A 25,796-nucleotide genomic window follows, 5' to 3' on the forward strand; every position below is an offset into this window, starting at 1 on the left:
TTATTATGATTAGCATGCATAATGGGGGGGTGGGAGAAAGGGGAGGGCTGTACAACACAGGGAAGACAAGTAGTGATTATACAACATTTTGCTATACTGATGGACAGTGACTGTAAGGGGGTTTGTGGGGGGGACCTGGTATAGGGGAGAGCCTAGTAAACATGATGTTCTTCATGTAATTGTAGATTAATGATAAAAAAAAAGAAAGAAAAGGCGGAGTACTCCCTGATAGGATAAAACTAACTGCAAATCACCAATTAATGCATGCTTTAAATATCCTTAATTTTGATCATTTAAAGGGTGTCAGATGATCAGCTATGGAAGTACATTTTTCTGATAATATTCCTTTTTCTTAAAAAAAAAAAAGAAAAGAAAAGAAGTCAGTTCCTGTGTGGTGATATCCAATAGGTTCTTCACAGTGGTATAAAGGGCATATCAAAGTGTGGGCAGGGGGTTTGTTTGTGTTTATACAGAGGATCGAAGCCTAATTTGGCTACCCAGAAAACGAATTAAGATACAATATGAAGAAGAACTTCCAACATCAACATTCTCTGGAAGAGTCATTCCAGAAGATAATCATCAAAAAACTTCAACAAAGATTCTGGTGCTGTTGCAGTTGTAGGTACATTCATCCCACCGGTTCCTGGACTTGCCATTGGAATGCAGAAGGAGATATCTAAGCTGGCCTGTGCATACAGTAAAAAAACAAATTTCACTGGATCTATACTGTCGGAACTCAACCAAGAATTAGGAGAAGTGCAAGTTGCAGTGCTCCACAATATTGCGACTATAGACTATCTACTGTTAAAAGAACATATGGGATGTGAACAGTTTCCAGGACTGTGTTGTTTTAATTTGTCTGATTTTTCTCAAACTATTCAAATTCAGTTAGACAATATCCATCATATCATTGATAAGTTTTCACAAATGCCTAGGGTGCCTAACTGGTTTTCTTGGTTTCACTGGAGATGGCTGGTAATTGTAGGTCTGCTTTGGTTATGTAGCTGTATTCCTATTATGTTAATGTGTGCACGCAATTTAATTAGTAATTTAAAACCTATACACGCTTACGTTACACTACAAGAAGATATGTCAAAGAAATAATCAATCTTCCTATGTTTTCTTCCGTCTGCTACTTCTATAGCTTCTCTTCTTCCTTCATAATTACAACCCCTAAGTAGAATTCGTGCCTCATATCGAAATTACCGAGTATCATAATTCTTCCAAGTGGTAAAGATACCTCAAGACAAATGCTGGCCATAGAAGCCACAGGGCATAAATCTGCAAAAAAGTAAAAAGCTAACCTTTTCAAACAATATTGATTCTCTCTCACTTGCCAACTTTACATTTCCCTGTATGGCTCCGGAAGATGACTGGTTAGCCAGAGACGGGTAAGATTCCTCAAGGGAGGAACAACCTAAGACAGGCACAGTCGCAGGGGGACCATCAGGTGAGAAATTGGGGATCAACATAGGTGAGGCTTAGAACCTCACCCCCTCTGTTTTGAGAGAAATCTTCTGCATCCGTGGATGTTTTGTTGCCCTTGTCTAGCTTGGATTAATACTTAGTCTATAGACACACACCTGATCATCTACATTTGCCCTCTTATAGCACTAAACTATGTTTTCTACCTTTATCTTGTATCTACCTACCACTTCAGCATTTTATTAAAAATAATAATAATAATAATAATAATAATAAGGGAGAAATGTGGGATTCACATATAAATCAAGTATAAAAATCAAACGAATAATCATAATTGACCTGATTGTTTATAGTTCATGATGCGTGATCAAAACTGAAAGTTTCTGTTATGACTGCCTTGCACTGTTCACCATGTAAGAACTTATTCACTATGTAAGAACTTGTTCACCATGTAAAAACTTGTTCGTTATGCTTCAGAAGATTGGAGACTGTTGAGAATTAGGCATGGGGTTGATTAATGACTGTGCATTGAGTCCCCTATACAGAATTTTATTGTTGTTAACAACCATATGATCAATAAATGTGAGAGATGCCCTCTCAAAAAAAAAAAAAGTATATTAATTAATGAAAGGCAAAACAGTACTCACCTTTAAGCTATAAAGATCAAATGAAATAATGTATGTCTAGTACAAAAAACAAGACCAGGTATATAATGTGATAGTATAATTATTATTGTCATCCCTAATACAATGTAATATCCTCTCAAAAGCATACTCATAAAGGAGATAAACGAATTTACTGTAAACTCATCTGCTCAAATGTGTTAATTGATCAATTGCTTAGTTTCTTTACGTAATGAAATGCCTAACCCCAAAAAAAACAAAAAAAGATGAGGTCATGAGGGTGGCCCTAATCTGGTATGACTGGTGCCTTTTCAAGAAAATACTAGGACACAGACACATACAGAGAGACCATGTGAAGATACAGGGAGAAGACAGCCATCTACAAGGAGAGGGAGGGGCCTCAGGTGAAACCAACCCTGCTGGCACCTTAAGCTCAGATTTCTAGCCTCCAAAACTGTGAGAAAATAAATGTCTGCTCTTTAAGCCCCCTAAAAAAAAAAAAAATTGGAGTCAGGGTCCTGGTTCTGGGATGGACGGAGAAAGCGTGCTGCTTGCTGCCTCTCCCACTGTATGCAATTGTGGAACCTGAAACGCAGACATGGAACAGCTCTTAGGACTCTGAAAAGTAAAAACAAGCAGTTTGGAGAAGAAGACTGGAATTTAAAGTAACGTGAAAACGGCAGTGAATTGACCTATTTTTAAGAACTCTGTATTGCCCAGCATAGACTCAGGACTAGCTGAAATACCATGTGTGCCAGCCATACCTCTAGTGGACGTAGGCCCTAAAGAAATGAACACTAGCATTCACACAAAACCTGTTTGTCAATGTTTATATCAACTTTCTTCTTAATTGCCCAAACTGGAGACAACAGAAATGTCCTTCAAGGGGTACACTGGTAAACAAAGTGTAGTGCATTTATGTATTGGAATATTAGGCATGCAACAACTTGGATGAATCTAAAAGAATTCACCTGTGAACATTTTTGCAAACTGCGTTTTCCTTTGTTTTGTATCCTTGCTGCAGATCAGAATGCCAGCAAGGGGGAGCATCATGTGAGAAATATATTAATAAATATTAACACTGGAAAAAAAAAAAAGTCCTAACTAGTTAGGGCTTTAAGGTAAAAGTAGTATCAATCCCTGGAAAGATAAATAGCACACCTACCAAAAGAATAGTAATGGAGTCTGGGGCAACCTGGAAAGGAGCCTTTTCTTACCTGTTTTATCACAGTAGTAACTAATAGTTGAATCATGAAATATTTTGATGATCATGAACTTCAGTTGTGGGTGCCACTTTTCTGTAAAGGAGTAAAAGTACTCCATTGTCTCGGTTGTAAGTTATGTTAAAAGCAGTATTGGGGAAGGTACGCATTTTATATTTGCATGCTTTTTCTAGCATTATAGTGAAATTGTACTGTTTGTTCATCAGGAAACATTTAAGCGCCTACCTTGTGCTGGACCACATACTTCACTCTCAAGGTAAAAGATGGGCTTTTTAGGCCCATAGCAATAACATAAATGTTCTCAAAGTTTAGAATAATATCTTTAGAAGAATGAGTAACTAATAATGCTGCTTTCAGAACACAGGTATGGCATCCTTCAGAATAATGAACTGTGTACTTTGAAGAGAAAAATTTATGTAACAATTCTCTGTATACTGTTTAATATACATCTAAATTGTGAAAAGCATGAGCATAAGCTTAGTTGCTAGGACAATATGAGGTTTTCTAGTCCATTTTTAATGAAGAATTCTCTTGGTTTGTAAACTAGATAGCACCTTTTCCTTTTTTTAGCCTATTTCATAATGTAGTATATGCTTTTCACATAGTGAGCTTCAGTAAATGTTGGTGATGAAAATTTCTGATCTCTTAACCGTCATGATCCTTCAGAATTAAAATTTCTGGAGAATTTTAGGGACAGCTTATATGTCCTGAATTTCTGAAAAGATGAACATTTCAGAAAAGTCAGGTACCTGGTTCCGTGAATATGTATGCAAAGGTAGGTAGGGCAGACTGGTGAGAACCACACTGCCTGGGTGTGAATCGTAGCTCTGTCCTTAACAGCTTTGTGACCTTGGACAAATTACTTACTCTGTTTTGCTTCAGTTTCCTCAACTGTAAAATGGAAAGTAATAGTACTGATTTCATAAGGCCATACTAAACTAAGACAGTTTGGAAATGTTAGTTATTGTTACCATCATTACAGCCATCCAGCTTTATGTAAAATTGATAGCACAGTGCTCTATACAGTAAACATTCAAAATCGGGTGGTTTTCCTTGTACATTCGGTAACAAGCCAGAGAGACAGCACCCTGAGGTGGTGTTGCTGCCCTGGGCATAATTTCATGGAATTTATTTTGTATGCGACCTTGTGGCCAAAGGTTCCTTCACTTATCTACCCCTGTTTTCCTTCAAATATGCTATGTCCGTTTTGCAATTTTCTGGCCAGTTCCAAAAGGCTGTAAGGAGCCATACTACTCTGAACCCTGTTTGAGCTGAATGCCCATTTTTCCCCCCTCCTTTTTAATGAACTGAATAACCAAAGGTTAACAAAGAATCAATGGGTGTACACCTAACCACAGTTGTAGTGAAACAATTGTATAATTGTATATATAGATAACTCTTCCCAAAGACTAGGAGATCTGTGGAGATGGATGATTCTGTCTCATTTTCACTGTGTCCCTGACACCTGGCACTCGGATACACCTGGAATGAAGAAATAATGTCTGGATACCTATTTTTTTCATACTAATGTCAGTAAGAGATTACAAATAAATGTATATGAATGATGGTCCAAACCTCTTCTGGAACTTACTGCTAATTGAGGAGGTATGCAATTAATAAATATAGAGTTAGAGAAACCCAACTTTAAGTACTTGAATTAACGAGAAACTAGCTGTTGGCTGTTACCTATCCTGTTCCCTGATTACATTTTGAAGGGGATGGTGACCCATTGCTAGGTACTGGATATGTGTGGGACCAGTGCAGCCTTTATCAAGGAGATGGATATACTCGAGCTTTTAATTAAAATTTACCGTAATAAAGAACAAATGCCAACTAATTCTCCAGGAGAAATTCGTTCATCTCTTCATCACATTCATATCTTTTAATCCTCGTTACAGCCTTGAGGAGTTGATAGCAGCATGTCTGATATTTATTTTGTAGACATGATCTGTAACTCTTATGTATGACAGAGTCTGAAATTCAGTGTTCTGAGGGAATAGAAAAGATGAATGTAAGATTGGGAAAGTAAAGGAATTTAGCAACTAATTGTATACTGAGGAGAGTGAAATCAGAGATGCTTTTAGGCTGAAGCGGCTGATACTTGAACTGAAATAGGAAGGAATAGAACAGTGTTTCCTCAAGTGTTCTGTGAAACACTGGTTCCAGGGGATATTAATACGTGCACCATGGAAAAAAAGTGTAGATAAAAATAAGTTCAGGAAATGCAACATAAAGTATTTCCCTCTTTTAGATTCAGAAATGTTTGAGGCTACAAAAAATTGACTATAAAGAAACCTACTTAATGTGCTAACCTTTTCACATCATAGCTATTACCATACTGTGAATTAGCCTTTTCTAAGACTCAGTTTGGAAATGCTAGGTCTAGAGGAATTTGGCAGTTGGTAATAGGAATGGAGTTTTGGGGTTTGAGCTTGTGGTTGGAACTAAAAATTAAATTACCATCAAGGTTTTGGAGATGAGAGAAAAATGAAGCTCCAAAGTATAGTTTTGTAGGTAAAGTAAGTGGAAGCAAGACACAAAATTTGGAAAAGGAAATACTAATAACCAGTTGTAATAACTGAACCCAAGACTATTGAATTGCATGTGAGTTTTTCAGATGAAAAAAGGTACAGCTTTTCAAAGCTTCAAGTGTATACGAATATCGTACCAGCTTCTGTATAATCCACAGTAGTCAGATAAGGAGTGCAGGTAGTGTTTATAAATACCAATCTGGAGTCCTAATAGTGAGTGCTGTGAGATAAAGTAGGGGACCCAGATTTTGCTGGGATGGGTAAAGAGGCAGAAAGGGAGGCAGCTGTGCCATTCAAGAGACACAGAGAAGGAATGTTTAGAGAGAGAGAAAACAAGAAAGGATACATGGAAGGCAAGGGAGGGGTGTTTCACAGGATAGGCAGTCATAGGTGTTAGACAAGAAAGGAGTATAAGAGCACTGGACCTAACTCCTCTATTTTATACATGAGAAATGTAAGACCATGTAAAGGGATAGAGTGGTTTGCTCAGGATTAAATGTTGTCACAGCAGAGTCAGGATTAGAATCTTGTCATTTCATTGCTGTGTGTTGGTACTCTAGAGATTTCAGAAAGGAAGAGACTGGTAATAATGATGTTGAGGTATCTCCTCTCTTAGGAGAATGAATACTGGCCATCCCCCAAAGGGCCCTCAAAGGATAGGGATTGAATCCTTTAGTATTAACTATGGTAAAGAGTCTGAGTCTTGCAGCCTCTGAAAACCAGTTCATCTATACTCTAATAATTGATTTTTGGGGTCAGGTTCATGTCATCTAAGCTCATGAGATTGATATAAAAAGCAGAATGCCAATTTATTAATTTTAAGTTTAAAAGAAAAAAAAAAGTCCTGGGAAACAGACTCTCAAGTCCTTGCTAGGCCATTTTCTTCCCCACAGATTTGCCACATGGGAAACCACATTATAATTAGGAGGTTGCTTAGTGAGTATGTAGGCAGAACAAGTGGTATAATATGTTTGGAATGTGTAACAGACTCAGGCTTTTCCTAACCTCTCCAAGACCAGTTAGTTCATCTGGCGATTGGGAGTAATAATAGTGCCTTGTTCTTGGGGTATTGGGAGGATTAGGTAGAGTTTACTGTAAATTGCTTACCATAGTACCTGTCAGAGCATCCTACTGTTAACTCTGATAACTAATATCAGTGTTTCAATTGTACGTAGTTAAGATACAAATATTTCTTGAACCTCTCTGTCATTTGGAATTCTTAACACTGCTTGAATGAGAAAGACCAGACTTTTCTTTTTCTGTTCTGATGGCTATCCTTTGCCTGTACTCTCATGGTTGGACATCCTGCCTCTGAATGTTAAATGTCTTTTTCTCCCATTAAGTTAAATTGACTCATTCCATCTCGCTAATAATGTCAGATCTTGAGTCCTGAGTTCCATTTTGCTCTTTTTAGGATGCTCATTGTGGATGTGCTTCTTGGTTGATTACATTAGGTTGAACCAATGAAATTGCTGATGTTCTACTGGTTTTCATCTTCAAAAATGGCAGTGTCATATGGCTTAATCTAATACACTGATTTTAAAATTTAATTCCTCCCAGATGGCCCCAACAGTTTCCATTAAGAGAGGCTAAGTCTTTTGACCAGTTCTGAAGCCTTTGTTTTACATGCAATGGGCTGTACCATTGCACTTCTCTTCCTATGATCAGATTCTGAGAAATTTCTTCTGCTGTATGTGTGCTTGTGTCTTTTGTGTGGTATGCCATTTTTCCTCTTCTCTTTACATTTAGTCTCTTTTGTTTAGGCCAGCATTGGACATATGATTATTTGTACTTCCTTGATTGCTATTTTACATAATGCATTTTTTAGTAAAGTTATTAAGATTACTAAACCAGTGTTTGCTGCTCAATATACATACTGTGCATGATCTCCTAGATCATAGCCCTTAACTTTAAAATGTTCACATTTTTGGTAAGGATGTTGTGGGTCACAGTACCAGAGTTGGCAAATTCTTCCATTGAACTAGAATTTCAGTGTAATGCCGATAGATCAAATTAATAATGCCTAACAGTTGAAGAGAGATACTTCAGTTTTATTTTGCTCAAATAACATCCAATGTATTTAGGAAAGGAAATAATTTGGAGGCTGCTCGGACAACGTAGCTCATTTCCCGCTCATCCTTTCTGGTTCTTGTGCATGTACAGCATGTGATCTGTATGATTATAATCATTGGATAAATGTATTTCTGTGTTTTCCTCCTGAATATTGTATCACAAAGAGTGTTCCTGTGCCTGGTTTGGTATTTAGTTTTCTTAGTCATCATTTTTTTAAGTCTCCAATCTTTGTCAGTTAATCATCTAATTTTAATTGTGGGAAGAAAACCTTTTTCTCTCTCTGGGGTGTCACTCTACTATACTTTTTCAAGTAGACCAATCTAGTTTGTAGATTAGCTGTTAAAAATTCTGGATGTGTGGTATAGCCCTCTTGCTTTTAATTCTTAAATATTTTTAGATGTCATTATATATAAGAACATCACATTCAAATATTGAATTAAATTTCTTCATTTAACAAATATGTATCATGCACCTTCTATATAGGTAGGCTAACTTAAGTGTTTAATGTATGCAGTTTGTTGGAAACTAATTTGAAATGTTGCTACTAATTATAACAAATAGCCATAGTTTATTGAGTACATACTGTTACATGTCAAGACATGCCAGACATGAAGACATGGGGATGATTATAAGATAGTTTATGTATTAATTCATTTAAACTTTCTAAAAAATTATGAGGCAAATGGTACCCCAATTTTACAGAAGAGGAAGCTGAAACACTGGGTAAATCGCCCAAGGTCACTCAGCAGGTACAGGAAAGTGCTTGGAATGAAATCTGAGAAGTTATGGACTTGCCTTCATCATAGTCAGGATTCAGTGGTGGGCCAAGCATCCTCTTGAATGCTAAAGAACCTCTGCTTCTCTGGAATTGACAATCTCATTTGCTGGTACCCCAGATGGGCTGAAAGGACCACTATTTGTCTTCATTACATGCCACACATGCCCCAGTTCAGTTCAGTTACCCCATATTGAGTAGTTACTGTGGGCAAGGTGTAGCTGCTCTCATGGTCACTAGGAGACACAGAAATGAGCAAGACCATCCTGCCCTCAGCGCTTACAGTTTACTCAGGAAGAAGGCTATGGACACAAATAATTGTAGCACACATTTAATGTTATTGTGACTTGAAAGAACTGCAGAAGCAGAGAGAAATAGACTAATTTCATGGCATGGGTCAGGTAGAGGGGGCATTTAAACTGTTCCTAGGAGGAGAAGTTAATAGAAAGACAAAGGAAATAGACCAATTTTGATTAAGGAAGATGACACCAGGAGACTGAAACTTATCCAGAGAAAAAGGAGGTGGGAAGAATGAGAATACTGAAACAAATGGACGAGAGGAGGGATGTGGGTTTGGTTCAGATACCCATGCCAAAGCTGTCAGTATCTCTTCTATTGAAGACCTTTACAGACGGGAGGCACTTACAGCCTACATGCTGCCCAGCGTCTGTCACCACCTTGAAAGTACTCCTTCCTAGATGCTTCATTTTACTTTCTGCAATTGCTGTGAAAGGAAATTAAACATGGTCTGATCTTCTCAAAAGATAATGCAAGTCTCTCATTAATTTTATAAGATAACTTAAACCACCTGCATTAAAAATTATCAGAAGGAATTAGGAAGCCAGGAGCTTTGGAAAACTGCATGTTTTCTCCCCCTCAGTACTACACTAACCTGAAGTTTTGGTTTTCTTTTTTATGTGTGTGTGTGCATTTATTTTAGTTCAATTTTCTGTTTCGGGAGTTTGAGGATTTTAATTGCATTAATCTTTCACAATGCAAACTTTACTCCTGTCCATTTTTATTCTAGTGAACAGTTAAACCATTTTTCAGCCTCTTGAAGAGCTATAAAAGGAACAGAAGTTGTGGCTACTGCCCTCAGGAAGCTTAAGTTGTATTTGAGGATAGAAGATAAACTTAAATCTTCCAAAAGTACAAGTAGATATCAAAGTATCGGCTCTTCCCTGTGCTGCCGCCTTGTTCTCCTGTGCTCAGGCATATCAAACTGTCAATCACACCTCTGTGCTTTCAGTCACTTCCGACCCTACCTCACTCTGCCTCAGTTTTAGGTGTATCTTTTCGACAGTGAAGCCTTTCTTGAAACCATTATACCCATTTAACACTTTATCCCTCTGTGTTCACCAACTCTTTCATGATACTCTACAACACTTAATTGTATTTGCCTGTGTACTTGTCTTCTCCCTCGTTTAGGCTATAAACTCCTTGAAGAAAGAGCCTTGGACACAGAACTTAACATATGTTTGGGACTGGTAGGAACTCCAGAGAAGAACAGTAGGTTTGGGAAGGGCCAGTGTAATATTAGTGACTGATGTGCAAGATTCTCAAATGGGATGTTCCATTAACAGTTGAAAACACAGGCCTGAGGCTTGATCAAGGTCTTAGATGTAGATCATGATGTGGTATCACCTGCCAATAGAGAGGTTGTAGTGAGGAGAGGTCTGTGGATGGATCCCTGAGTGATAACCTCAGCCTGTATAGTAAAGATTTTAAAAGCCAAGGAATATGGACTAAGGAAGAGGCCTGGGAGAACTAAGTAATCAGTATAATAGATAGGAAGGAAGAACACTGTCAAATGACACAAAATTACAGGAGAATGCCACACGTGCTCCAGTTCAGTTCAGTTACCCCATATTGAGTAGTTTCTGTGGGCAGGGTGTAGCTGCTCTAGTGGTCACTAGGAGACACAGAAATGAGCAAGACCATCCTGCCCTCAGTCATATATGAATGAAGACAAATAGTGGTCCTTTCAGCCCATCTGGGGTAGGAGAATGGGGACTGAGAAGAAACCTTAGGTCATTCATCATCATAAGCAGCCAACACAGGATGTGAGGATGGATCCAATTTGCCAGGGGGTCAGGGTGAGTATGGCTGACCAAGAAGCATTGAGGATGGACCTTATTAAGAGGTGTGGGGAAAGGAGGCATGAAGAAGGGATAACTTACTTGGTTAACAAAATCCAGGAGAGGCTTGTTTTGGTGGGGAGGAGAGGGAATGGTGTTTTATGTGTTAGAATGTATCAGGAAATACTGGTTAGGAACCAGTACTAAGTGGCTTGCCATGACAGTCAAGGAAATCAAGGTCTGACGTGAGAATCCTGGGTAAAAAAAAGAGCTGCAGTGATTTAAGAGCTTGGAAAGAAGGAGGAACATGATAGGCAGTTAGACATGTGTCAGGGGTCATATATGACTGAGAAAAATTCATTTCCAATGGAACAAAGAACTCAGTTAAAAAAATTTTAACCAGCATCGCCCTGCCAGATGGTATGTCTACTCAGGGGTAGCTAATGAAAGGTATCCATCTAGTAGGAGGGTGAAAGATCAAGTGAGGCTTAATTAAGAGCAAAATTGAAGTCACTGACCATTGGGAAGTTAGATTTTTTTAGGGAGGTAGGTGTGATCAGCAGGGGTCTTGACTGTGCCTTTGAGCCTGGAGTTCAGAATGTACACCCAATACTCCTCATAAGTAAGGAGAAATAAGGGGAGATGCTATACCAGAGAAGAAATCTTTAAAGTACAACAGTTACACATGATGATGACTTGTCGTGTGTGGTTCTACCCTTGAATAGCATTCACGAGATACAGATCAGTCTTGGAATGACTTGTCAGAACTGTGTGAAACCAGAGAGTTTGAAGGATCATCATGACGTGGTGGAGTGTTTACAGTTCAACACATCTCCCAATGTCCATATTCTTTGCACTTCGGTGAGCTCACTATAAATCAAATTCTTGCCTAACTTCTTAAAATATGGCTTACTTATTTTCAGACAGGTTCTTTGTGTTGCAAAAATGACTATTGGTTTACTGAGCCCATCTTTAGTAACCTCAGCTGGAAATTGCAAAAGACCATCAACTATCAAACTGTATAAATAAAAAGGAGATTAGAGAAATGGAAAAGTGTTTTCCGCCCTTAGTTCTGTCTTCAGTTGTTTAAATATTGGGTAAATAATCCTTGAGGCCTAGGGTTTTTAATTAAGAAAACAAATCTCATGTTAAATTTACAGTTAAGAGTTATGCCTCCCTAAATATTGCCAACTTTATTTTTGTGAGCTTGTTCGGTGACATAATGAGCATCCTGTTTCCTTAAGCATTTAAGTGTAGGTCGTAGGTTCTTGTGAACTGACAGGATAGAAGCTCTTAAGAACTGAGTAGGCTGATGGAGCAGCTGGTGTGACATTCAAGTGTTCATATTGCCTTCTAGCTCCTGAACAGAAGGGGAAAAAAGCAGTTTTAATTTAGAAATCTCTTCCTTGACTATAGCTGAAATTCTCAAAACCAGTAAAACTAGAAAATGATAGAACATTTTGTTCTCATATTTAACTGGAGATAGAATATGTTCTTACATTTGGTGGTAAGGTGTACAGGATTATATAAAATTAACTTTCCTTATATTTGAGCTTTTCAGAGGTTTATCTTTTATTTAGGAAACTATTACTGTTAGGATAAAAATTCTTGAAATGCCTAAATGAAGCAATAGAATAGGAGAAAAAACAAAGGACAGCTCATTGTAGGGAAGAGCAGGAGAAAGGTAGGTATCTAAATTGTGGTTCTCCATTAAAAGTATTAAATTTTAACAAATTTAGGTATTTAAGACCATTTCCCATATGTTCAAAATGAAGCAATGTTAGTTTCCACATTTCTTACTTTGAATGAGTCAAATTATTTGCAGTATATGTATATCAATATACTTGGTATTAAAATTAAAACAATTTAAAAGCTCAGAGCATTTTTTGACTATTTCAATTATTCATGCAAATTAAGAGCCTAATAAAGAAACATGATTAATTTGCTTAGGAAATTTTGGATTAAGGTGGTAATCCAGCAGTTTTTTTCCATTGTCACAGTTGAGTGCACACTTACTATCCACAGTACATTCTCCAGACCAGTAGCATCAGCGTCACCATTGCCTGAGAAATTACAAATGTAAATTTTTTAGCCCTACCAAGATGTACCAAAATGAAACTCTGGGGCTGGGGCCCAGCAATCTGTGCTTTAAGGAGCCCTTCAGGGGCTTCTGATGCAAGCTGAAGTTTGAGAAACCCTGATCTGTAGTATGTAGCATTAATTCATAAATGATTTTAATAATCCAGTATGTGACCCTACACTTTTAAATTTATCCTGGTTGTAGTAAATTCAAAGGGATTGGGTTTTTTGACTGTGTAAGTCAACCTTGCAAAACTAGGACAGCCCTTCAGGAGGCACAGTTATCAGTGTTTGGGATAAGATGATTCCAACAGACTTGACCATCAAGCATTTAAAATGTCTATAGTGAAATTCAAGATATCTGTGTTTGTGATCATTCACATTAAAATTTTATCACATACTCCTGTTAATTAAGTACTTTATTGGCATAAACAAATAATCTGTGCTTTAAATGACATTATCAAAAGCAAGAGTAATTGCCTTACAGCCCCAGGGAGGGGTATGAATCTCCAATTTATTGAACCTATTCTGCTTCAGGCTGACATATTTCTTTATAAACTAAAGACTGGGGAATAGGAGCCGTCTTTGGGGCTAGGATAAGGAAACCAGGTGATGTTATTCACCCTTTGACTGAGCCAGACTGCTGTAGTGTGGTTTCACCATTTTAACTGAATTGTGAAATTCTGAACTATGAGAGAAACAAAAAAATAAACCTTTTAAGTACACATGGAAATGAATTTTAATTGTTATCTATAAATTGATCTCATGAGCTAAAACCAGGTGAAAATAGTTATGGTTAGGGTTACAGTGACACCCAGTTCCTCCCCACTGATTCCCTGGACAGTTACTCAAGAAGAGAAACAGGCAGTGGAAAATGAGAGCAGGCAGCCAGCGGTGAGAACAAGAATCAAACATCAGAGGAATTAAGGCAAAAGCATTTCAAGATCCAAGGAGTGGTTAGCAGTAGCAAAGGTTGCCAGTAGGTCAGATAAGAGGGTCTAAATAAATATGTGCATTAGATTTAGGAACATGAGGGGTCAGTAGTTACCTTGGAAAGTAATTTCAGTGCAGCACAGGAGAAGCCCCTAGATTGAAGTTGGTTCCTCTGTAACTGTCAGTTCGATGCAGATAAGGTAGAAATAGGAAATCTCAGAGAGGATGATAGCATGGGGCTGAGGATTCTTTGACCAGATGGCCCCTTGTGAGTAAGCTTTTTCTTCTTTGTTATTTGTATCTAATTGTGAGCTTTGTTAACATACTGATTTGGTATGACTTTAATTTAGCTTGGGTAATCCTAACAAATTATTTCTCATGTAAATTTATCATTTCCTTCAGGCTTTATGTAATACTGAAACTCAGCATTATTTGCATGGCTTCAAGGATCTAGGACCCTGGTTAAAAACCATTGCTATGTAGCAGTCATTGTATAATTCATCTGAAAATCTTTTTACTTCTGTTCTCTAAAAAGACATAAAGAAAACTTAAGCTTATATATTATTTTGTATACAAAGATGGTTTGAAAACTTGAATACTATGACTTTCTCTTAACTCATGACACACATCTAGGATATTATTTTAAATATAGGATTATGAGGTTTTGTTTTGCTCTTTTTGGATTGTTATTGTTGACTATTGTAAAACCTGTTTTTCAGATTGATCTTCAGCTTAAGGTTTAAACAGGAACAATTTCTGTTCAGTAAACATTGAACACCTACTATATTCCAGACTCTGCTGGGGGTTAAAAGTAAATGGCACAAATCCTGCCTTGAGTTCACAGTTCATTGGGGAAAACAGTGAGGTAAACAGATCATTGCAGCTGTGTGATAAATGCTATAATAGAACAGCAAATTAGTGCCTCTACTAACTATTCTAATCTACTTGTTCCCCACCCTGAGAGATTTGTTAAAGTGGTCATGCTGAATTTGTCCCTGGCAGCAGCTGTAACTTGCTCTTTAAACTATTGTACTTACTCTCTGCCTCTGGAAGAGTCTAGTAGATGTTAAATAACTTACTAGAAAGAGTGGGATTAATTTTAGTCAACAGACACACAGTGATGGTATTTATGAATCCTGTGAAACCAAGAAAGGCATTGTAGACAATGCTTATTTCCTGCTTTATCAGTTTTGTAAAAGTGAAATCCTGTTTGGTGAATTTATTCTTGTTTCCATGTGTCATTCTTTACTCACCTCATGTAAATTACCTTCATAAACAAGCTTTATAGTCTTCATGCTCCTTTATGCAGTTTGTATGCTTTCTTTTATGCCACTTAAGAAATGAAAAATGTGATTTTAGAGTACTGTCAAAATTGAGTTATCCCTTGGCTCTTCCAAATGTTTTAATGAAATAATTTGAATATAACAAAACTTTGTAAGAAGAAACTCCCCACCACTCATGATCTTGAGATATCTACTCTTTGATATGCATAGTATTTAGACTGTTCCTTCTGCCATTAGTCAGGTATTACCCACCATTACTTTTATATTTAGTAGTTTATGGTAAATTTTTATCATCTTATTAAAAATTGCTGTAATTGTTGGAAGACTTAAAATTTTTAGGGTGGGAATCAGGTATAAGCTTATTTTTTATTCTGTAGAAAGTGACTTTATAAGATTGAAAGATCATAGTACATCTTGCTAAGATAGGGAGATCCAAGATGAATAAAGCATGTATTTTTGTCTTTAAATTTTAATATAATGGGTTTATATTTAGGCTAATTATATTGTAGTTACACTGTCCAAGTCCCCAGGGGGTGGCGGCGTTCTGTATCCACACTGTATCTAGTGGGCCAGGGTAGGGTGGGTGGCGCAGGGCTGGATTTCTTAATTTCTGAGATAGTGCTCTCTGTCAAAATGCTGTTAGCAGCCACAGTGAATCACAGCTATATAAAACTAGTTATCCCTCTTTTCACAAGTACTTGTTGATAAAGGGAGTTGAATTAATTTTTATGTTAAAAGAAAGAAAAGAAACTAAGAAAATGGAGGTTTCTCGAGTGTTCTTTTTTGAAAGGCTGCAGTTAAAAACAGTTTTTTAGCCTTTTGTCAGTCAGATGGTGCATCTGACAGCTTAGGGTGTCAGTATCTATTTTGAAGTACAGTGCCAGTTATTTCCCTGGGAATAGCCTCCCTAAGACCTACACATTATTATAATTTACCCCACCAATTTAAATTTAGTCTTTTACCCTTCTTTTTAAGGATTTTGTGAATATTGAATGCTTTCTTTTTTTATAAGCATCTTTATACTTTTTGGAATTAGATTATTATCAGTGTTTGGTTTCAGTGGTTACATGGACAACTGGATTTTGTCACCAGCATCCCTTTCAGCTGTTCAATTCTGTGATTCTTTCCTTTATAACCATTAACAGGATGATGATGCCTTTTTAAAATTTGTTTAAGGTTAGTATTTTATTTTGATTTAGAAACTTTTAAACAATTATTCTCTTATTACATAAATGAAATGATACCTTTATCTTTCTAGAAGATTTTATTTTTCAAGTCCAGGGCCCATAATTTTTGTTCCAATAAGAACCAGTCATGGATTAAGAACTTGGTAAATACTGATTTTTTTATTTTTTAAAATTCACTGACCTACTAAATAGGCATTTGACTTAATACTTAAATTATTTCAGGATATCAGATGAAAAGCCAAAGACATTTCCTTGAGCTCTTTCAGTGTGGATACCTTAAGAGAACTGTGGGTTTTCTTGGGAAAGAATGTGTGAAATCAAAAGTAATTTATGCACTATACTAGTTATAAAATGTGTAACTATTAGAAAAATGAAGAGTAAGAGGACAGCAAATAGGTATGTTAGTTTTGAAATTTCATTATGAATTGCATATGATTTGAAAAATATCAAGATTACTTGGGAGTTTTAGTTGACTCAAAGCATATTTTAAGAAACCAGTGAAGGTTTAAATGAAAGGACAGATTTCTAACAAATAAACTACCTTTGATTTGTAACCAGTTTGTTTAAATTTAGGGTGGAAATTAATCAAATGACTTTGCTAAGCTTATGAGCACAGTTAGCAAAGAAAGATCTTTAAATTAGATGGTATCTTTTATACATTATATACAAGAAAAAATAACTTTTTTTGTCTGGGGTATGCTATCTTGGAAGTAATTGCCTAAAAGGAATCTTGATTTTTAAAAGCTAAACAGAATCAGTGGAGAATGGGGTCTTGAACAGGAAGTCAGTTGCATGCATGTGTATAAAGCATGCTTACTGCATCAAGACCGATGTAGTTACCTTTTAAAATAGGAATGGATTTTCAAAGATTATAACTGTCGCAAAAGGGCATGGGGCTATCTTCAGGCATTGAGCACTCTTCCATACATTCTTCAGTATCTTGCTTGATCAACTCCAGGGATAGGAAGTTCTGACTGACCCAGGGACCCTTTACTGGTCAGGATTCTCCACAAAACAGAATCAATAGGAAGTGTATACAGTGATATATTCTGAGGAAATTGCTCAGGCATTTAGAGAGGCTGAGAAGTCCCACCTGATGCTTTCTCCAGACTAAAGACCCAGAAAGCCCATGGCATCATTCGTTCCAAGTCTGAAGGCCTGAGAACCAGGGAAACCACAGGTGTAATTCCCAGTCTGAGGGCAGAAGACTAATGTCTCTGCTCACCCAGTCAGGTATAGAGAGGGTCTGTTTACTGTTCTGTCAGTCCCTCAATGGATTGGGTTATGTCTGCCCACCATGGGGAGGACCATATGCTTTACTCAGTGCACCTATTCAAATGCTTAACTCATCCAGAACACCTTCCCAGGCATACCCACAAATAATGTTTGGCCAAATATCTAAGCACCCTGTGATCTGGTTAAGCTGACATAAAATTAACTGTTACTGACCCATTCCAGTTTGGGATAACTTGTTACAGAGTTCTGCCTTGTTTAGCCAAAAATATGCCCCTCTGTCTAACTTTTTTTTTTTTTGGTATCATTAATCTACAATTACATGAGGAACAATATGTTTACTAGGCTCCCCCCTTCACCAAGTCCCCCTCCAAACCTTATTACAGTCACTGTCCATCAGCGTAGTAAGATGCTGTAGAGTCATTACTTGTCTTCTCTGTGTTGCACATCCCTCCCCATGCCTCCCCCCACATTATACATGCTAATCATAATGCCCCCTTTCTTTCCACCACCCCCTTATCCCTCCCTTCCCACCCATCCTCCCCAGTCCCTTTCCCTTTGGTAACTGTTAGTCCATTCTTGGGTTCTGTGATTCTGCTGCTGTTTTGTTCCTTTAGTTTTTTCTTTGTTCTTATATTCCACATATGAGTGAAATCATTTGGTACTTGTCTTTCTCCTCCTGGCTTATTTCATTTAGCATAATACACTCTACCTCCATCCATGTTGTTGCAAATGGTAGGATTTGTTTTCTTCTTATGGCTGAATAATATTCCATTGTGTATATGTACCACATCTTCTTTATCCATTCATTTACTGATAGATACTTAGTTTGCTTCCATTTCTTGGCTATTGTAAATAGTGCTGCAATAAACATAGGGGTGCATCTGTCTTTTTCAAACTGGGCTGCTGTATTCTTAGGGTAAATTCCTAGAAGTGAAATTCCTGGGTCAAACGGTATTTCTATTTTGAGCTTTTTGAGGAACCTCCATATTGCTTTCCACAATGGTTGAAGTAATTTACATTCCCACCAGCAGTGTAGGAGGGTTCCCCTTTCTTCACAACCTTGCCAATATTTGTTGTTGTTTGTCTTCTGGATGGTGGCGATCCTTACTCATGTAAGGTGATATCTCATTGTGGTTTTAATTTGCATTTCTCTGATGACTAGCAATATGGAGCATCTTTTCATGTGTCTGTTGGCCATCTGAATTTCTTCTTTGGAGAACTGTCTGTTCAGCTCCTCTGCCCATTTTTTAATTGATTTGCTTTTTGTTTGTTGAGGTGCATGAGCTCTTTATATATTTTGGATGTCAAGCCTTTATCGGATCTGTCATTTATGAATATATTCTCCCATACTGTAGGGTACCTTTTTGTTCTATTGATGGTGTCCTTTGCTGTACAGAAGCTTTTCAGCTTGATATAGTCCCACTTGTTCATTTTTGCTTTTGTTTCCCTGCCCTCTGTAACTTTAATGTCATTCCAGCTGTGCCTCCCAGAACTCTACAGAATATATCTAATTACTTTTCTGCACTATAAAATTATAAATGTTTGAAGATAGCTATCAGGTGTACTCCTCCCCTAGACTAAATTCCTTCCATTTATTCAGTGGACTGGTTTTCTGACTGTTCAACAGTCTCTTTATTATTAATTGCTTTACAGTAGGTATTCCATGGTAATTTAGACCTGTTATCTGTAATACAGATAAAGAAAAAACTTGGTGCCTCTCTTTCATTCATCAGTCTTTTTTATGTGTTCAGTCATATGCTTTATCTGTATAGCAGAGCTTCATTTCTGTAGACTATCATCAGGAATTCACTTTTCCTCTAGGTTTCAAAATCTTATTTCTTTAAACACTTAACTGAAATAGGTTGATGGTCCCCTTCATCTTGAGGGTGGGGAATTATTCTCTGCCTACTGTATCTGCAGATATTTTTAAGTAACAATAAAATAGCTAACATGTATTTACCATTTGTTGTGTGCTCTGCTAAGTTCAAGTAGTTTTACATATATTAACACATTTAACGAGGTATGCACTATTATTCTTTTATCTGTATTTTATAGATGAGCCTGAAATAGGTGTGTTTGTCCAAGGCAAATGGGAATAGGTCTGTTACCTCTCTGTTAAATGGTAGACTCCTGTCGTTGCTGCCTAAGAGCATACTCACTTTGCAGGTGGGAGGGGGAAGCATTTACATCATGTCAGTTAACATCAAGTCAGTTCATACTGAGCTTTGAATAAACTGAACCTTTACCCTTCTATATATACTGTTGCATTTTTTTATATGTCATACTTGTACAGTTATGTTTTTGGAATTAAATGTAGGAGCCATACTTTTGCACTGCCTCTTGTTCCCACCTGTGTTTCTGGATACCAATTCTGTCATCTAACTTACCTAACTTCAAGTCATCTACAGATGAGAGAAACATAACATCTGTGTTTTCAGATCACTAACGAAAATTTAGAATAGTCAGGAACTAGGGACCTAATAATGCATTAAAAAAATACCCTCCAGGTTGTTCTGCTGCTCTAATACACTTAATTATATTAGCATATATCTTCTATCCATAGCTTGCCTGCAGGAATCTCATGTTACTATATAATATTAATAATCATTTTTAGACCTTCATATTTCATTCCTTAATTTAATATTCCCCTGTATATCTTTTAATTTTTCTGTCATGTGATTTTTGTTATCATTATTGAGTATGAGTACATCCATATAACTTTTGCATGATCTTCAAATCAAGTGACCTTGTGAAAGAAAGAATTGAAGTTGTATTAACAAAGCTGTCTCTCAATGTGCTCTCATTAGGACCTCACAATCATCCTTTTGTCTTCTTTTGGGACCCTGCCTATTCACAGTAAAGCTTATGTGTCAGTTGGAATCCACTTTATTCTTCGTTTTGAAGACTGTTACTATTTTTGCTTAACCTTAGTCTTGAACTACCTCTTTTTCCATGATCTCTCAAAGACTACCCAACAGTGGTTTGATCAGAGACATCATCTAGGAATTCTGGGATAAGATATGTCAGCCTAGAGTCCTTCATAGATTAGCTGTGTTTTCTTTAAAATCCCCCTCTTGGGACCTCAGCTTCCACATAGCAACATTTCTTCTTAAACTTTTCAAATGGAAGATCAAATATTTTAGAGAAGCAAAATAAATGTTCTACTTTCTGTTGTACCTCAATCCAAAATAATATGTCTCTCTCAGTTGTCAAATGTGGTAGCTAACAAGTGAGAAGCTGAACTTCTGTGCTGTTCCTAGCATTCTTGTCATTCCACTAGTGAGATGAATGAAGAGTAAAGAGAAGGTAGACAGGAAAATACTACAAGAGACTATAGATGACCTAGCAGTGGGCAACAAACCACCAGGTAGTTTGTCAATCATCAGCAATTCAGACAGTTCGCTTGTGGAAAGTGGCTCATTTGCATTTGGTGCTTTGCCTGGGCTCCTCTTTCTTTAAACAGTGAGGCAACTGGACATGATTAGTAATACTATACCACTGACAGGCACATTCCTTCCTTCCCTCCTGGATCTGTTCACAGAGGCTTCCACATCTCAAATTTAACTTCAGTAAGAAGAAACAAGTCTCTGCCCCTGAGTCACAGTCACAGCAGAAGCCTCATTGCCACCTATTGGCTCTAGGGTCACACGCACACTACTGAACCAGTCATCACTGTGGCCCTGGGAATGTCTGGGTATGGGAATGAACCCTCATGTGGAGGACACTGAGATCTGGGGGAGGGCAGATCCCGAAAGACGAGGCTATTGCCGAAAAGTGGGAGAAAAGGATGCTGAGGTGGTAAGTAATAAATATCCACTATAATTCCTCTTGAATTCTGATTTTACTATATAAATTGGTACATCTGGTATTATTTGACAGTTTTTTGACCTATGGAAGTTTCTGTTTCAAGTCAATAAATAAGACAGAGTAGAGGTAGTATAGTGGAAGGAACATAACTTTGGAGTCACAAATAGAGTCAAATCCTATCTCTAATATGTATTAGAACTATTATGTATCTTTATTGTTGAGAAATTTAGGGGCACCCAATAAATAATACCCTTTTTTCCTGCCTGAATTCTGTTAAAAGAAAAAACACAGATTGGCACATAGAAATAAAAACATTAATTTTATTATCGACAAAACCTGAAATGGAGGGCTTATTTTTTGTTGACAACAATAAAATTCTAATGTTGAACCCAAAACTAAACAGTTCTTTACTGCCTCTGAATAGTAGGTTTTTTAACCTGGGGTTCTGCCCCTAATGACCCAGATCAGAATGTATTAGTTCTGCAGACATCTGGCACTCAGAAGAAGGCAGAGGTGAAGAAACTACGTATGTCTAGTCACTCTTGGAAGATCTCCTGTCAAGCAGCTTATTCACCTCTGTCGTAACCGGTGGGATAGGAGGCCTTAAGTTGTGGAGGAAAACTCCTTTGTGGAAACCAGAGGAATGACAACACACATGCCCCTACCACATAATTCCTAAGATGTAGGAATCTTAATTATTTTATCTATTAAATAATAATTTATTTTAGGGTTGTTGTGATATTCAGATGCCAACAAATTTGGGGTGTGGAAACTCGGATGTTATCAGATAGGCACCTCTCTAGTGTTTGAAGTTGGGTTGTAATGATTGATGTGCAAATAGGAGGGAACTCACTTTGCCTAGGAGATGAGTAAATTGGTAATAACTGGGTAAGCAAGGAGGATTTCTGAAGTGGGAAGAAATAGGCAATGAAAGAAAATGTCTTAAAGAATCTGTATTCCATCCTTGCAAATTGAACCCAAGGCAAGTGGATTTTCAACCAGGCATCCTCAATGGTATGAATTCAAAGTTTTTAGCTTATTCTCCTGTCTAGTGGTTCTCACAGTTTTCTCGCTGTGCTAATATGTCTGGGACTTTGTTAGAAAAGCAAATTATGGTGCCCACCTTAGTCCTATTGAATCTAAAAACTATGGAGGTGGGGCCCAGCAATCTGCATTTTAACAAACCCCCTAGGTGATTTTGATGCATATTGAAGTAGTGTAACAATTCAATAGATGAAGATTAATTGCACTTGCCAGTAATCTTTACTAGTTCCCAGTCATTAAACATTTTATTTATTAAATGCAGGGGAGGTGCAGTATTGCAGGAGGGAGAGAGACTGAACAGGTAAAATAGAGTTTAGGCTTGAATGCCAAATAAGCATAAGCAGTAGGACTGTATTTTCATCCTGTAGATTTAGATACAGTGTCATGATGCCTTTTTAAAAACTAAGCAGCAAAATGCACCTTCTGGATATAGGAGATAATAAAATGAGAGAGGACCGGGCGGTTGGCGGGGGGGGCGGTTAGTGATTATAATTTGTAGAAGAAGACTTAAAGATCAGGAAGAAAAAGGGTTATATAGAAAAGGCTTTTCAAAGGAAGAATTAAGCAAACTCAGTAACTGACTGAAGCTGCAGTGGTTGGAATCAAAGGTGATTTACGATTTCAAGCCCAGGTGATTAGGATAGTTGTGACTGGGAAGGGGAGCTGTCTTAATACAGAATAAGATGAATCCAGTGTTATACATGTTAACTGTGAGCTGCTTGTTTAAAGGACATAAGTGAGAGAAGAGTTGAACGTGCATCTTTAGGCAGTGTAAAGGAAAACTTGAAAGTATTGTGAAAAAATTAAAGTAACGCATCCATTCATTCCTCGGATACTTACTGAATGTCTACAGTGTGCCTGGCACAGTTCTAGGTTCCCAGAATACAGTAATGGAAACCCATGCCACCTTCAGAACTAAAACTGTGTGTGGAGGGAGACGAAAAAAGAAACAAACAAGTGAACAGTATCATTTCAGGTAATACTAAGAGCCAGCAAAGAAATTAAAATAGTAAGAACAAAGAATGAAGGGTAGAGAATTTATTTTCAAGTAGCTGGTCAAGCGAAGACCTCAGGTGGTGACATGAGACAGAAATCATGATGTGGAGGACAGTTTTAGGCAGCCAAATGATGGTGCGTCACAGAATGGCAGGAAAGCATACTCGACTGTGTGTTGTGCTTTTTGTCCTTTCAAGGACTATTTTGGTTGAAAGGTTTGGAGAGAGGGGTCTGGATTTTAGAAAGAACAGCTGCTTAGAGATATCCCATCCATTTCAGGCATTCATTAGCTGTGCAAAAACTCAAATTCTCTGAGGCTTACTCTTCTCAGTAGAGCAAGAAGTAATAACACCTCATGGGATTAAATTGTGATGGTTAAATGAGAGAATGAATTTAAAGCAATAGTGTTTGGAGTGTAAGTGCTTAATGATAACTATTAACAGTAACACTGAGTAGAACATAAAATTCAGTGATGGAAAATGCAGTTTTATTTAATAATAGTGAAATCTAATGTCTATTGAAATAGAATTTTGTGTAGAAGTTATACTTTGATCTTTTATCCTATAAAACTTTAAAGTCATGAGACTACAGTTAAAAAATATCTTTATATTTAAATGATGTACTTTGATTAGCTACCTGATGACATTTAGAACATATGCTTTATATGCATAGTACTCTTAAGATGGATTTTAATTACTTTTAAATGTTTTCTTCTTACAGATGTGTACATCTTATGATTGATACGAAGAAACTAGTCATGGGCCAAAGGTCAAGATACTTCTCTGGGAAATGCTGTTGATGCTGCTTTTACAAAGTCATACAATGAATGTTTGGTTTAAGGAAGATTTTCACATTTAAAAGATTTTCATCTTGGATATATATCAAGTGAAAATTAGAGTCTTTTGGGAAACATTTTCCTCCTAATAAATTATACTTGTAATGGCCGACATGGCAAACAACTCAGTTACGTATAGTGGAGTAAAAAACTCTTTGAAGGAAGCTAATCATGATGGAGACTTTGGAATTACGCTCGCAGAGCTGCGAGCTCTCATGGAGCTCAGGTCTACAGATGCATTACGAAAAATACAGGAAAGCTATGGAGATGTCTATGGAATTTGCACCAGGTTGAAAACATCTCCTAATGAAGGTGAGTTTTATTATCTTTGTTTTTAGACTTTTGTGTGAAGAGTACTCTATATTTGGCTCATAAATAAGCATGCTTATATTGTCTTGGTTTTCTGTAAGTATGTCATAATTTAGTGACATTAAAGATGGGTTAGCTATCAGATTGGTACATTTAACTTTAGATCAAGAAATATGTTGCAAATTATTTATTTTAGGTTGGTGGGAGGAAATATTCTGTCTATTCTACATATTTTTGCTGCTTGTTTACAATAGCAAGATTGTCTTTCCACTTGAGCTTATAGAGGATGGAACCAGGCTTGGTAGCCCCCAGAGGATTCAGTGGAAATAAACCCTGCTCATAATCTAGGTGACATAAAATAGTTGTTACAGCCAGTAGATGATCAAGTTGTTTTTAACCTAAACTTTATTAGTTCAGAAGGTCCTAAAGTAGGTGGAGTAAATGAAATGGCAGTTTTTTACCTCCTTTTTAATCTCCTTTGATTAAAAATGGTTTTCAGTCTTAGAATTATGTTCAGTTTCCCTGTGTTCAAAGAAGTCTTTGGTTTCACAATTTTTGATTTGTATTAGTTTCTTTTTTGGAATCAAGGAAGGAAAATTCATTGTAACTTCATTGCATTGTGGTCTTTGAAATGGTTTGAGAAAGATGGCCTTTTTATACATCGATTATTTGAATGTAAAATTAAGGTTAGGAAGTTTCAGGAGGGCATTTCCAAATTGCAGAGGAGCCAGGGGGAAGAGAACATGAGGATGAATGTTTGGTTATTATATTATTTTTGTAGGCATGGGAAATTATTTATGTTTAAACCTAAAAAGGTATCAGTATATATCCAAGGTCAATTCTAGAGAAATTATGCAAAAGTATTTTTATTAATATTTTTTCTGAAATGTCTTATGCCAGGCTACTACTTGTGATAGCAAGTAGTTATTTTAATATGAACATATTTTAAAAATATAATACAAAGTAATAACAAAAAGTTATTTTAAAAACTGTTGAAGAATTTTAAATCACACCAAAAAATTCTTTAAAACCTTTATATAATTCTGTGCGTGTGTTGTGATTGTTTTCAGGGTAGGTAGTTACTTTAATTTTTTTGAGGTGGCATCATAATCTTAAGAAGCCAGTGTTAGTATTCACACCTTATCTAAAAGGGCTTCTTCCTCAGCTCACTTGCAGTGTGTTTTTCTCTGTAAGACCTGTTAGGTCTTCCAGATTTCTGGATCTTTTCCTCAAATCAGAACCACTAGAAACATGGACTTAGTTAATACTGTACATGCTGTACCATTTTAAGGTAGCTGGGATCCCTCTTGTTGGTATAAACTCAGGGAATCAGGAGCAGACCCATGAACTTTAACAGAT

The 25,796-nt window shown here is 37.0% G+C and overlaps 1 protein-coding gene across 13 annotated transcripts in view; it reads left to right on the plus strand.

Annotated features, from left to right (window-relative positions):
- Positions 1-25,796, plus strand: part of ATP2B1 (ATPase plasma membrane Ca2+ transporting 1) — a 126,323-nt gene that overhangs the window by 42,638 nt on the left and 57,889 nt on the right. For 8 of the 13 annotated variants that reach the window (XM_036890086.2, XM_036890088.2, XM_057486520.1 and 5 more), the window contains one exon: positions 24,014-24,440. In XM_036890086.2, coding sequence (XP_036745981.1) covers positions 24,233-24,440 — 208 coding nt within the window. In that variant the 5' untranslated portion in view covers positions 24,014-24,232. Of the gene's footprint in view, positions 1-10,655; positions 11,590-23,150; positions 23,274-24,013; positions 24,441-25,796 lie in introns of those variants that run through there. The other 5 variants (XM_036890080.2, XM_036890081.2, XM_036890087.2 and 2 more) reach the window with 5 other exon arrangements.

This window comes from Manis pentadactyla, chromosome 10 (assembly GCF_030020395.1).
Source record: "Manis pentadactyla isolate mManPen7 chromosome 10, mManPen7.hap1, whole genome shotgun sequence".
Classification (NCBI taxonomy): domain Eukaryota; kingdom Metazoa; phylum Chordata; class Mammalia; order Pholidota; family Manidae; genus Manis; species Manis pentadactyla.